This window comes from Dendrobium catenatum, unplaced genomic scaffold (genome assembly GCF_001605985.2).
Source record: "Dendrobium catenatum unplaced genomic scaffold, ASM160598v2 fragScaff_scaffold_1209, whole genome shotgun sequence".
In the NCBI taxonomy this organism is placed as follows: domain Eukaryota; kingdom Viridiplantae; phylum Streptophyta; class Magnoliopsida; order Asparagales; family Orchidaceae; genus Dendrobium; species Dendrobium catenatum.
In genome coordinates this window covers 1031110-1045608 of record NW_021319671.1, presented here as the reverse complement: position 1 = coordinate 1045608, position 14499 = coordinate 1031110, and the positions used below count along the sequence as shown (strand labels likewise).

Below are 14499 nucleotides of genomic sequence, written 5' to 3'. Positions count from 1 at the left end.
TTATTATATTAAGTGATTATTTATTATTTATCTTCTAATTTCTCATTACTTTTATTATTTTATCATTATAATTATTTTGATCATAATTATTTTCTATCTTTCATAATAAATGAGTCGGCTCAAACTCGTAGAATAAAGTTCGAGCTCGAACTAGATTAAATAATCATGCTCAAGCTCAAGTCAAAGATGACTGAAGCTTAGCTCGACTTCTTACACCCTTAAGAGAAATTATTCTGTGCAGAGACCGGACGGCGAAAACCGTTCAAATTTACTGACATTTAGCTATTCTTTTGTTGTGCTTTTACAAATACTCAACAAAAGGGTGCATGTTTGATGTCATTTTCCTGAGTATTTATAAAGTGGTGCAAAAGGTCAACAAATATTCAATTAGTAGGAAATTTGTTGCGTTTTAGCTGTTTTTTTGCCGCGCTTTTGCAAATACATAGCAAAAACGACAACAAATAAGCATTCATAATTGCATATTCGTTATCCTTTTGTTGCGTATTTGCAAAAGCACAACAAATCCGAACGGTTCTCGATGTTAGGTCTCTGCATAGAATAAAGTGATATATTTTAAATAAAAAATAAAAGAAACTTTGAATCTCTATTTATGGCGCTCAAGCTCTTTCCTTATTAAAATTTTTTTAATTCTTCTTTCGGCAAATTTTCAAAATTATATGTATAAAATAAAAAAGCCTTTAAAGATGTGGCCGACTGGCCGCGTCTAATGAAAATTAAGCGATGCTTTTTAGGAAATTAAAAGCAATATTTGTTAACAAATTTTTTTAATGGTTTATCGTTTTAAATATCATATATTATTCTTCTTTAACGGGTAAGATATCATATAAAAGCATTGTTTAAAATAATTTAATAAATATAAAATATTACCAAGAAAATAATTTTAAAAGCCATAATAGACAAACACATATCACGAATAAGAAATGAAGGATCATAAGTTTGGCGTTCTAATGGTACCGTTAAGCCAAAATCTATTTAATAAAATAATTTTTAGGGTTCTTTTGTGATGACTTTTTTATTGTTTCTTAAAACAACTTTTTAGCACTAAATTTTTAATTTTTGCACTAAAAAGCTACTTTAAGAAACAATAAGAAAGCCGTTCTAGACTTCGTTTGGGGGGCCTTCTTAATATTTTTTAAAGTAACTTTTTAGTACAAAAATTTTAATTTTTTTAATAAAAATTTGCTTTAAGAAACAATAAGAAAACCGTCCCAGATAAGACTTTAGTCTTCATTTCTGATAGATTTTTCATTGTTATAGTATAAAATATTTGTGGTACTATATAGTAAAACTGTGTTATAATATAAAAAATTTTAATTTAAAAAATTATTTTATTAAAAAACAAGTGTCAAATTTTATATATACCATAATTTTTTAAATTTTTAATTTAAAATTTTATTTCAAAAAAATTATTGTATTGAAAAACACTTGTATTAAAAGATATTTAATTAAATAAAAAAATAATATTCTTAATATAATTAAAATTTAACACGTGTCAAATATTTTAAAAAAATTTTATATACCATAAAAGTCGAATAAGAAGAATATCTTTACCTAATTTTTTTAATTTAATATGCAAAAAGATCCGATTAGGATTGAGTCCATATCCGTTCCATATATACCCCGTCTTGGCTGTTCTGATCTCATAAATTTTTTTTCCCACTTTCCCTTCGCAACTTCTTGTAGCTATCGACAATCTCCCCGCAATGAAACGCGACGGCGGCGAGAGCTTCTCACCGGAAGTCAATAGCCGCAGCACTGCCGCCGCCGGTGATGGTTCGAGCATCGAACAGTCTGCAAAGCGGCCCCGCGGCCGCCCAGTAGGATCGAAGAACAAGCTCAAACCACCTGTGATCATCACATGCGACTCCGAACCCGGATCCGCCCTCCGCACCCACGTGCTCGAAATCCCCGGCGGCCGCGACGTGGCCGAATGCCTAGCCGCCTTCGCTAGCGGCCGCGGCATCTGCCTCTGTGTCCTTGCCGGCTCCGGTCCCATCTCCACAGCCACAATACGGCAGACCTCGCCTTCCTCCGCCGCCCTGACCTTCCGCGGCCGATTTGACCTAATCTCCCTCTCCGCAACTTTTCTAATGGCCGGCGGCGGAGGGGGGAACATGTCGGTGTCGCTCGCCGGGCCGCAGGGCCAGGTTATCGGAGGCGTGGTGGTGGGGCCGCTGGTGGCGGCTGGTAAGGTCATGGTGGTGGCGGCTGTTTTTTCCGATCCGGTTTTTCACCGGCTTCCGGAGCTGGAAGCGGAGGCTTCGGGATCTGTGTCGGGAGAGGAGGAATCGGAGAGGAGCAGGGCGGCGGAGAAGAAGGAAGAGGAGGGTCGAAGCGGGTATGCCGTTCGTGGGCTTCAAACATCGGCGAAAGATGACGACGGCGCGGCGAGGTTTGGCGGCGGGCAGTTTGGGGATGACGGCGTTTGGGCTCCGGCAACCCGCCCGCCGGCTTATTAGCTTAATTTCTATTTGAAATATGCTTTTTTATTTCTTCCTTCATGTTTTTGGAGGTTTTTATGCATTGGAAATATCAAAGGGAGGTCTTTGAATCTTTGATTTCGGTGAGAGTTGATGAGTGAAATGTAATGATGCCATAATTTTATTTTTTATGAAGTGATCTAACTATTTTCATTTTAATTTAAATTCAAAAATAAATAGTTTTTCCTCACTTTTTATAACTTTTTTAGAATAAATTATTAAAGATAATATTTACAAATTTGTCTTCCTTCTGTTCATATATTTATAAAAAAATATTCCTCTTCAACTCATCATACGTTCAGGTGTCAAAAAGAGTTGATGAAGAAGGTTTGGATTCGACCTGAAATTGACTGTACTCGAATCTAGCATGTTAGTTCTATATGAAATCTGGTTATGTCAATCGATTGGGTTATATTGTTATTTCGGACGTTAAATTTATTGGTTGAGCTCGTTGGGGGGATTTAGATAGCTCCTCGCTATGTATTTTTTCATTTGTGCTTTGCACTAAATTTTTTTTTTTTAGTACAAACGTACAATGCTAAGGTTTTGTGTATCCGAGCATTGTGGCACTGTATAGTTTACCTGGGGACAAAAAAATGCGAGCATTATGGTGTTTTTTAGCTAGACTGGAGATAGAGCACTACAGTGTTCAAAACCTAGCATCGTAGAGCTACGAGTTGGGTTGGCACTTTGTCAATTATGTGTGGAAAATGAAATAAGGTAGTAAAGAGAGACAAGGAGAGAGCGAGATAGAAAAGGTTTGTAAAATTTCTCCCAATTTTTAAAGTCGATTTTTTGGTGTGGTGTGGCTTCATAAGTTTTTCTTATTTCTGATTTTTTTTTTCAGATTAAATACCGATTTTTTTCCATCTATATTTTTTCTTTTTTATCTGTGTTCGCTGCATGGTTTACTTCACAATATAATCAACACTAATTTGATCCGTTTAATAAAGAGATCATGAAGACCAACCCAAATCCAACCCGCTATAAACCCAAATGACTCGAATCTAACATAATAATCTATTTTGGTTAAAAAAATTATATATTAACTATAGTTTTTAGGATTGATAAAAAATGATAAGATTGTACCAACAGTTAAAAAAATTAAGGAAAAAATATTAAAAATATCATTTTGAAATCAAAAGCGGGGTCACACGCAAAATCAAATCTAAGCCATTTATTAAACAAATCAATTCAAATTTAAATTTTTTGAATCAAATGGATTGATCAGGTCATTTATAGGCACCGCTAATTCAAAATATGGTAAAGCAATGATTTCTTTATGATTTATTTTTTTTAATTTCCTCATGATCTAGAATTATTTGTTTAAAAAATTTAAAAATATTATTATTTCTAATGAACTTCATTGCTGGACGTTAATTCTAGTCAAGTTTAAAATCTCTTCTTGATTTTAAGATTCTTATTATGAATGTATACTTTACGTTATCCAAAACTTAGTATTTTTATTTGCATCGATGTGATGGTCCATACTATGGACCATCACATCATACGGTACTGATAGTTCTAAATATTAGAAATATATTAGAAATAATAGAAATATAACCCAAATTTCCCCAAAAATTTATATATATATATATATAAATATTAAAAAAAATGAAATAATATTTTCTTATAGCTTGTATATATAAGTTTTGATTGTGAAAAATAAATTTTAATAGTAAAAATAGCAAAAAAAAAATACTAGAAAAAAATGTGGTTACCATTTTAAAAAAACAGCAAAAATAATTTCTTGGAGAGGTCAAGATTAACGAACCACATATTTCTCTCATGCTTTGTTTGAGATGGATTTTATATTGTTTTTAATAACAGAATTTTATTACAAAAATTTAAATTTTTACTAAAACTATATTTTAAAAAATAATAAAAAAATCGTCCTAAACAAAACTTTAAAATTAATTTCTCTATATTTATCTCTTCTGAACTTAATACCAGACTCTAAAAAAATAAAAAAATAAAAATTTGAAAAAAAAACTTTGTAGTTAATTTTAAATAATTGTTGTTAACGTAGGAAATAATTAGTTTTAAAAACTTTATTAATGCTTAAGAAGAAATGTTTTAGTGAAGATATTTTCTATTAAAAGTTTCTCATTGAAGCTTAATTAGGAATATAGTTTATATTACTTTTGGTAGTAGAGGAATTGGTTAGGTGGGAAGGCAAAGGTATGTGTCGCATGACTGATAATAATCATTACATCTCCTAATCACAACTCTTGGTTAATGGAATGTGCTTTTACCACCTACCACATAGCCTTTATATAATTTTTTTTTATTTTAAAAACTCATTTCATTAATATACTTTCGGAAAATAAATTTTTATTTATTCTCAGCGTAAGAAGAAAATCATAATTATATATTTGTATATATATTTTTTTCAGGTACCTAGAGAATGGTTAATAAGTCGCTAAATCACATTCATTGGAAAACACAGAGGTAGATCACTGATCAAGGGGCAATTAATGTTGGTATGTGTGGAATCTAATTGTGTTTATACTGTTATTTTGGATCTCATAAGTGAATTTCTCATGCTCGTTAGGGGTCACCGTTAAAAAAATTATTATGTACAACACTCATGCACTGTGTATCAGAGCGCCCCGATGCTGTGTACCCAAGCGCATTGACGTTGTGTTCCTGAGAGCCCTGATACTGCAAAGTTTGCTAGAAAAATGATAAAAAGAGGAGCATTATGTATTAGAGCGCCTCGGGGCTAAAAAAATATTATGTACAACACCCAGGCACTATGTATTAGAGCGCCCCGGTGCTATGTACCAAAGCGTCTCAGCGTTGTGTTCCTGAGAGCACCGATGCTTCAAAGTTTGCTAGAAAAAAAAAATGATAAAAAGTGGAGCGCCACGGCACAATACAATGTCATAGGGCTGCGGGTTTACACACCACAACATCGCTTGATGGATCAAGATCAAAGGTTTTAGCGTTGCAGTGCTCCAAGCTCACAGTGTTTCGAGCCAGACTAAACATTTTTCTTTCTCATTTGTTTGAAGGGTGGTGTCCATTGGTATTGTTTACTTGTTTTTCTCTTATGTTTTGTTAGTGAGAACGATGTAAGAAATAAGAGAAGCAATAAGAAAGTGACAGAGAAGAGGAATATGTATTTATTTCTCCCAATTCTTATAGTGAATTTCTTGGTGTGGTGTGACTCCGTAGTTTTTTTTTATTTATTTCAAGATTTTCCACATTAAATCCTGATATTCTTTGACTTTCAGTGTCTTTTCTATTTTCTTATTTATTTCATGTTGTGATTTACTTCCGCCCCCAACAGTTAAAGCTTCTAATAGATTACGTGACTCGCCATTTTTCTCACGATGGAAGATTGGACATAATAAATAGACAATGTGGACATAAAAGACCAACAGAGAATGTGATGTACATATTACATCATCAAATGGACGTCACAGATGTTCGATCAAATGCTAATAAATAAACAGGACAAAATTAGACAAAGCCATGGAAATATATCTCAATCTTTCTTCAGGTCAATGTCAACTTGATGACTTCTTCTGCACAGAATTACAATAAGTCTCTTCCGATAATTAGGTTCGGTAAGTTCTTTGAACCTTCAGCATTTATGCAGGAAATGGGTGGGCTCTCCTGCCTAACATTTGAAGTTTCTGCTCCACATCATTACTAGGGGGCAAAAGCTATGAGCATTTGAGTTATTTTTATCTGAAAAAAATTTATGTAGAAAATACTCTGATGTAGTTTAGGTTAAAATGAGTTTGAAAGTCTTAAATTTGTATTGAGTTATTGGTATTATATAAGGGAGTAAATGAGTAGTCTAGTTTGAAACATAGCAAACTCGAGCCAGACTTATCTCTCAAAAAAGCAGCTTGAGCTCAAGTCGAGCATATAGAACAAGCTCGAGAGTGATAGACTGTTTAGGTTGTTAAACCAACAGTTAAGGTAAACAGTAAATGAGTATTAGTGAGAGTTTTCATTATCTCAAGTGTAAGTACAGCATCCCTATTTATAGGGGTTTAAGTACAAGATTAACCTCTCTAACTACACTCCACGTGTACATTGATTATTGGTAGTTGTACTTTCTTGATTTTTAGATGCTTCTAGATCCTTGTTGTCTAATAGAGAGCTTGACTTGTCCCTTTTTTTTTCTTGGGCTTAAGAGCTCAACTCAATATGAAATAGAGTCGGGAGCTTTGAGCTTTGCTTCATTAACACGATAGAAGTTGAGACTAGAGGTTGCTGATGACGAAATACAATGTAGTTTATGCTCGTTTTGAAGGAGGAGAAATAAATAAACGTCGAGACACATTATTGACAAAGAGGTTGCAGAAGACAGATTCCTGGGTCGAAAATTTTGTTCTCATTATTTCTCTCCTCTGGAATAGTCTTCTGGAAATCCACCAAACTTTCCAATAATATTATGTTGGAAGAAGCAGGATCAGTACATCCCCCAAGGAAATCTGGGCGGGCAGATGCAAGGGTAGTAATGTATTGCTGAAAGAGGTTCCGAGTAGCATCTGCATTGCTCTCCGGGGTGTAAGTCGGCAGAGCTTTCTCCCATCCTGCAGGAAGTTCTCCCAATATGATTGCTTTCAGCTCTGCTGCTTCCACTTCGTACTTCTCATATTCAACAAATTCTGCATTCCATTGTGCTTCAAGAGTAGCTCCTTTAAGGACATGGTGGCTCTAATGGCTTTTTACATCAAAGCTCTTGGATACACAAACCCAGAATTTAAGATCAATTTCCTCTGTCATTTCATCTTCGTAGAATGCTGCACGAGATTTGTCTTTCCCATACAACCATGCCCCACAATAGATAGAAGAGAGATATTTCTGTACAAATCAATTCCCGAATGTCCATGTGATGGCTTCCTCAACCACTGCATAACAAATTCCTTATCCTTGCCTCTACCGAGGAGATTATTTCTAGGCAAGGATCCAGGTTCGCATGCTTTGTACAACTCATGCTGTTGATCTTGCTTTGTGCTTTCTAATAGATGAAGAACCTCAACTGTGAATCGATCTCCCTCGACAATTTCAGCAATGAAATCGTCAACAAATAACTGCCCGAAGTCAGTAGCGACATTACCTCGAGTAGCTTGTGAGCATGGCGTTGGATTAACTTTGTCAGTGGACTTCTCATCAAGCATTTGCACACCTGTAAGGGAAGCATCTCCAATACCACCTATTGTGAGGATATTGTTATTCTATACAAGAGTTCCAACACGAGATACATGAATTTCTTTCAGTGTTCTCAAAAGTTGAGCTGCTTCTAGGACACTATGGAAAAGAGCATGATTCTGTGCAATGGATGGGAATACCAGACCTTGTAGAGTTGCTCTATTGGACGAAGCAGTATTTCCACCAAACGAAGCAGGTAGGATCTCATTTTGAATTAATGATCCTTTATGTTCATGATTTAAAGGAACATGAAATTCCTGTATCTCTTCCTGTTGCTGATGAATCTGTAAGCGGAAGATGAGATCCTGTAAAGGCTGATTTCCAAGAGCGACCCAATCCAGCCGCTGAACATTGCTGATGCTGAGCCTCTCGATCTCTAGATGGAAGAAATAGAGTTTCGCGCTTTCAAATAAAGCCTTGTTAGAGCCACCGTCCAATAACATTGACTGCCGCGGTAACTGGACAGTGGATTTACGCTCATTCCTTTCAGCTGAGCAATCCAGGCTTTTGGTCAGCAGACTCGATTGCCTGCTTCTGGCCGCCGGCCAGCGATGGTGGTGATCCAGGGCATTCGAGTTCTCTGAATGGTCCGAACTGGCAGTGGTGGAGCTTCCTGCCGCAGTAGTGGGCCGCCGGTGAACGTCTGAAGACGTTTCAGCCTCAGGAACTAACGTGTTGGGGTGCTGAGTGTTTGCATTGGAGTCTTCTTCTACTTCATGTTGCGTGCCTGAGCCAATCCAACAGGGGATGACATCTCCCGAGTGTGCGTCTGAGGATCGGATCGATCGAAGGGAATGAACTTTAGGCTCCTCGCACGAGCTTTCATCTCTTCCTACGTGCTTGGAAGGAGACACTGGCGGATCGCGTGAAGGGGTTGATTCCAGAACCCTTTGCGATCGCGTGAAGGGGACGAGGAGATCAAAGAAGAAGAAGAAGACCTCGGTATGGTTGCTGACGACATTCTCATCTTCCTTATTGCCCGAAGATTTTCGCGAATCCGATCAAGGTTTCTGTCTACCTGATCGAGCGATTCCTTCGATTGAGCTTGATAGAAGGCGATCCAGCTTCGAACATCGTCGACAGCCCACCTTCCTTGGCGTCGAACGTCGTCGACCGCCAATCTTGTTTTGCAGCTTCGATCGTCGTCGACAGCCGACCTTCTTCTGCAGTCCATCGATCTTCACAAGCTCCAGGCTCTGATACCAACTGATGTAGTGGATCGTCGGAAGATGCGACCTGCAAGAAGGATTTGGGTTTTCCCAATACAGGGAAGAAGAAGAAGAAGCTTTCAAAGCCTTAAAAAGGGGATAATTTCATTCAATACATTTTCTTCTACAAGACCTCATATTTATAAGACAAAAAGAGCATTCTAAAAGGAAATAACACAAAATAGATAAAGTACTCCTAAGGAACTATTCTAGCTTAAAATGCACCGCATCACTAGAGGTTGCTGATGAAGAAATACAATGTAGTTTATGCTCGTTTTGAAGTAGGAGGAGAAATAAATAAATAATAATAATAAATATTGTAAAAGAAGTTAGGCATAATACTTTACCCCCAAAAAATTTTAAGCTTGACTAACGAGCTCGTTAGAAAGTCAAGCTCAATCTAGTTCGGTTCATTTACACTCATAATATTATATGTATGTATTAGTTTAAGCACAAAACTAATGATATTCAAACTTTATATGTCATAAAAAAAAGTCATCTTGATTGTGCACGAATCTTGATATAAATATGAATAGGAAAGTTCCAAAATTAAATTTGTGACCTTTGAACTCCAATTTCAGCAAATATAGAGTCAAACTGAATGACGAACCCAATGACATAAAAATCGGTCCAATCATAACTCAAATGGATCAAAATCGAGGGCCTGAAACCTCTTGAAAGAGCTTGGATTTACAATAAATTTTTTTCTAATATAATTTGATAATCAAAGTGCTATCTATCCCAAGAATAATCTTGTTTTTCATGAAAGATCAAAACCTATTGATGTGAAGATATGCTTCATTAGAGAAACCATTACTAATGGTAATATTATAGCGAACAAAATTGCTTCTGATGCAAATCCTGCTGAAATGATGACCAAATATCTGACTACAACAAAGTTTCTACTTTTTGAATTTGGGAAATTGCCGATCAGAAGATTCAAATAAAAAAAAGGATTGGGGTGGAGATAATAAATGATCAGTACTAGTTTTTATTTTGTAATACTGCTATATTCTATATGGCCGGATGTATTCCTTTTGAGCCTTCATTTTTCCCTTTCTTTACATTTCTTCACAATATGGTATCGTAGACAGCTGCTTTGCAGCTCTTCCTCTGATCCGACCGATCTTTCTCTCCATAAACGAGCAACATATTATTGATCTCATTTTCATATGAGGTTAGAATTTTCTATCATGCCCCCCTAGCATTAAGGTCTTTTTCTCGCACGGAACATCGCGGTGCGACACCCTCTCCTAACCCGCAACCTCGTCATGCTCTATGCCCTCACTGGGAATGCTACAAGCCTAATACCGAGGTCAATGCATCTTTAATTATACTTTAGGTAATTATAGCTGTCATATGCAATATATGAGTGTTTATGTTGTGTTGTCATGTTTATATTATTTGAATAGATAAGGTGATTGCTATAATTCACATGTTTTGAAACATTTGCTTACGGTTTATGCGTACACCTTGTGACACAACTCTTTGAATATGCTTGTATTCCTTCACTTTATACATTCATGCTTTAATTTAATATAGCATATAATATCTTGTAATAATTAAAATCATATATGAGCAGATTTGATTTAGAACACAAAACTCACTTCACCTACAATCCTTGTGAGTGATGTGAAGTATTGATATAATCCTATGCACTAGGTCTCTTTAGCTTGTATCTTTGTCATTCACAACATGTCTCTTTATGATTTTGTATATAGCTTAAGTGTGTCACCTTAGGGTAGATAACATAGCCATAGATTCATATTCATAAGCCTATGCACTTCTCATTTGTCAGCCTAGGATTAGGTCTCTAACCCATAGCTTATGAGCTCCCTCTGGATGAGCTAACCCATGAATGTTGACAAGAATCCTCTAGTTAGCACTCGACATAGTAGGCTAATAACAATGACGAATCGAGAATGATAGAATCATGAGATCTTGACTGGGGGTATCATACCCACCTAATAGGTTAGTTTTCACCCTTCAATCCTCATTCTACTTGAATACTTAGCACACACCAGATGTTACATATTGGACACCAACCTTAGACTTCTTTTGTTGGGGGTATCATACCCACCTAGTTGGTTAGTTTTCATCCTTCAATCCTCATTCTACTTGAATACTTAGCACACACCAGAGGAGTTTGATGCTTTGTTTAACCTGAATGTGAATCATATAGTTGAGAAGGCTTTCTTCCATGTTGGTGGTAAAAGTCACCGGCTTAAATCCAAAAAGAAGTAATGGGGGTTGTTCACTTTCGCTGGGGGTATTCTTGTGCGTTGCTGGTAATTTTATATCACTTTTTTTGTTGCTTGGAGTTTGGGTTTTTGCGGATGTGCTAGGCTTTATTTTGGTTGGATGTGTTGCTGGGGGTTGTCTTAGTAGCTTCTTCGATCCTTTTATAAGTACAGGAAAAACGCCAAAAACCGGCAGTTTTGTCCGGCGGTTAGTAAGGCAAAACCGGCGGTTTTAAATTATACCGGCGGTTTCTCGGCGGTTTTTAAGCCGTCGGTAAAATTGGCGTAGGAAACATTTACCGGCGGTGTATTACCGGCGGTTTTGTTAGGCGGCGGCTTATACCGCCGGTGAATACCGGATTTGCAACCGGCGGTGTTCCGGCCGTTAAGCCGCCGAATATATTACCGACGGCTAACCGGCGGTCACTTCACCGACGGTATGCCGGCGGTTAAAGAGGCCATCGTGCGTTCGCTAAACCGCCGGCTAGCGTCGGTACAGCGCCGGTTATTTTACCTACGGCACCCGGCGGTCACGGCCGACGATATTATCGGCGGTATACACCGCCAGGCTTTCACCGGATAACCGCCGGTGGCCATCGGTAACTGCCGGTATATAACCGGCGGTTTAAGGAAATTACCGGCGGCTTTGCTTTAGCCGTTCGGTATCGTCGTTTCCGGCGGAAATTACCGGCGGCTTTGCTTTAGCCGGTAAGCGGCATTTTTCCTGTAGTGTATGTGAATGATGTGGCGAGTTCTTGCTCGCCACTCAGACTACCGAGGCTTGTTGGCAACCACCGGTGGTGTTTCAACTTGTTTTGTTTGATGTCCTTGTTTGGGTTGTTACTGTTTCTTTCATTTGCTTCTTGGTGGGTTGTTACTAGTTTTCGCTTCTGGATGGTCCATGCCCCACGTCTCGGTGGTTGCAAAAAACTTTTAAATCTTTTTCTGAGCCCGGTTAGCTATCTCGTTATTTCTATTTTTGTCTGTGTACTCTTTCTTTCTTTTTTCTTGGTTAAGCTGATTGTATCCTCTTTCATTGCTATAATAAAATTTTCTTTTGTTTAAAAAAATATCTAATTTAATTGGTGATGAGGGAATTTTAATTTAAATAAATTTCAGATTTTTAATTGTATATTAATTTGAGTCGACTTGAGTTTAAATTGAGTTGGGTACGATTTGGTTAAAAAGATTTGAGTATAACTTAATATAATTTGGGGAGATTTGATTTAATTTAGATTAGGTCAATTTATGTCGATTTAGCTGAAATCGAAACAAACTTTCGATCTAATTAATTCAATTTTAATTGAATTTACTTTGGTGTTTTAAATTAATCTGGCTCCATTTTATTTTCATTCATTCAATTGCAATTTGATATGTTTGAATATAATCAAATCAATCTCTGCTATTTATGTCTTCTTGCCAAACAGCGACGACTTTCGTTTACTCCACACAATCGTATGTCTAAATCCCCTTTTCATTTAATAAACTGTGATATATGGGGATCATGTCACATTCCTGTGCACTCCAATCATCTCTTAAAAACCAATAAATTTTCATATTCCTAGCTAGATGTTGTGTTCCATGTTCAGTAAATTATTGATGCTCATATCATGTTTGAACTTTTGCCCAACCCAAGTAATGATCTCCTCTTCCTGCAGCCAGCGCTACCTCGATATCTGTCGATCCACAAGAATCCGCTAATCCACTGGTGGAACCATGTTAGCCTGAGGGGGGGCAATTTCCTAAGCCTCTTCGTCCCGCCGTCAACCTGCATGGCACGTTAGCGTGAGGGTGGGCAGTTGCCACCCCCCCCCCCCCCCCAAAGGGGGTATCATACCCACCTAGTAGGTTAGTTTTTACCCTTCAATCCTCAACCTACTTGAACACTTAGCACACAACAGATGTTACATATTGGGCACCAACCTTAGACTTCTTTTGTTATGATCTTCAAATTCTTTTGTATTTCTTACCTACTCTTATATATTGTTTACTTGTATTTTCTTTGTTTGTCATGCTTTATGTTCTATCTTATTTTCTTATTTGATTACACATATTAAATCACTAATTATAAATGCAAACTCCAAAAATAAAATAAAAGGTACTTGCTTACAACTTTGGCCAAAACTAAAAACTAAAACTATTAAGAAATAAAATAACCGACACCGGAACATTGACTAAAACTTTGTCCTTGCATGATGTGAACCAATCTGATTGGCTTGAAGATCACTTGTCCTCACCTGGTGAGGGTGAGGGGGAGGAATTGGAGGGGATTGAGGAGGAGTTTGATGCTTTGTTTAACCTGAATGTGAATCGTATAGTTGAGAATGCTTTCTTCCATGTTGGTGGTAAAAGTCACGGGCTTAAATCCAAAAAGAAGTAATGGTGGTTGTTCACTTTCGCTGGGGGTATTCTTGTGCGCTGGTCGTTTTATGTCACTTTTTTTGTTACTTGGAGTTTGGCTTTTTGCGGATGTGCTAGGCTTTATTTTGGGTGGATGTGCTGCTGGGGGTTGGCTTAGTGGCTTCTTTGATCCTTTTATGTGAATGATGTGGCGAGTTCTTGCTCACCACCCGGACTACCGAGGCTTGTTAGCAACCAATGGTGGTGTTTCAACTTGTTTGGGATGTTACTGTTTCTTTCATTTGCTTCTTGGTGGGTTGTTACTAGTTTTCGCTTCTGGATGGTCCATGCCCGACGTCTCGGTGGTTGCAAAAAACTTTTAAATCTTTTTCTGAGCCAGGTTAGCTATCTCGTTATTTCTATTTTTATCTGTGTACTCTTTCTTTTTTTTTTCTTGGTTAAGCTGATTGTATCCTCTTTCATCGCTAGAATAAAATTATCTTTTGTTTTAAAAAAATCTAATTTAATTGGTGATGAGGGAATTTTAATTTAAATTAATTTCAGATTTTTAATTGTATATTAATTTGAGTCGAGTTGAATTTAAATTGAGTTGGGTACAATTTGATTAAAAAGATTTGAGTTTAACTTAATATAATTTGGGGAGATTTGATTTAATTTAGATTAGGTCAATTTATGTCAATTTGGCTGAAATCGAAACAAGCTTTCGATCTAATTAATTCAATTTTATTTGGATTTACTTTGGTGTTTTAAATTAATCTGGCTCCATTTTAATTTTCATTCGTTCAACAAAAAATAACAACAACAACAACATCAAGTCTTTGTTTCACTACGTGGGGTTGACTATATGAATCTTTTTTCTCCAGGTTGACTATATGAATCTTTTTTCTCCATTATATCCTCTTAAAAGTCAAATTCTCATTTAAATCATCTAAAAAAAAAATCAAATCGTGTCCTTTGTCCCATTGTGTCCTTTGTCCCACTACGTGGGGTCCAGACCTATCTAATCTAAGCCAA

The 14499-nt window shown here is 36.8% G+C and overlaps 1 protein-coding gene across 1 annotated transcript; it reads left to right on the top strand.

The window, feature by feature from the left end:
• The first annotated feature begins 1683 nt into the window (after positions 1–1683).
• Positions 1684–2660, top strand: LOC110101584 (AT-hook motif nuclear-localized protein 28). Its single transcript, XM_020829549.2, has one exon. It carries the CDS (start codon positions 1725–1727, stop codon positions 2478–2480), a length of 756 nt encoding a protein of 251 aa, XP_020685208.1. The 5' UTR covers positions 1684–1724; the 3' UTR covers positions 2481–2660.
• The last annotated feature ends 11839 nt before the right edge of the window (positions 2661–14499 follow it).

Excerpts from the sequence above, each read along its gene's own strand:
- LOC110101584 (XM_020829549.2), top strand. The coding sequence starts at position 1,725 with ATGAAACGCGACGGCGGCGAGAGCTTCTCACCGGAAGTCAATAGCCGC.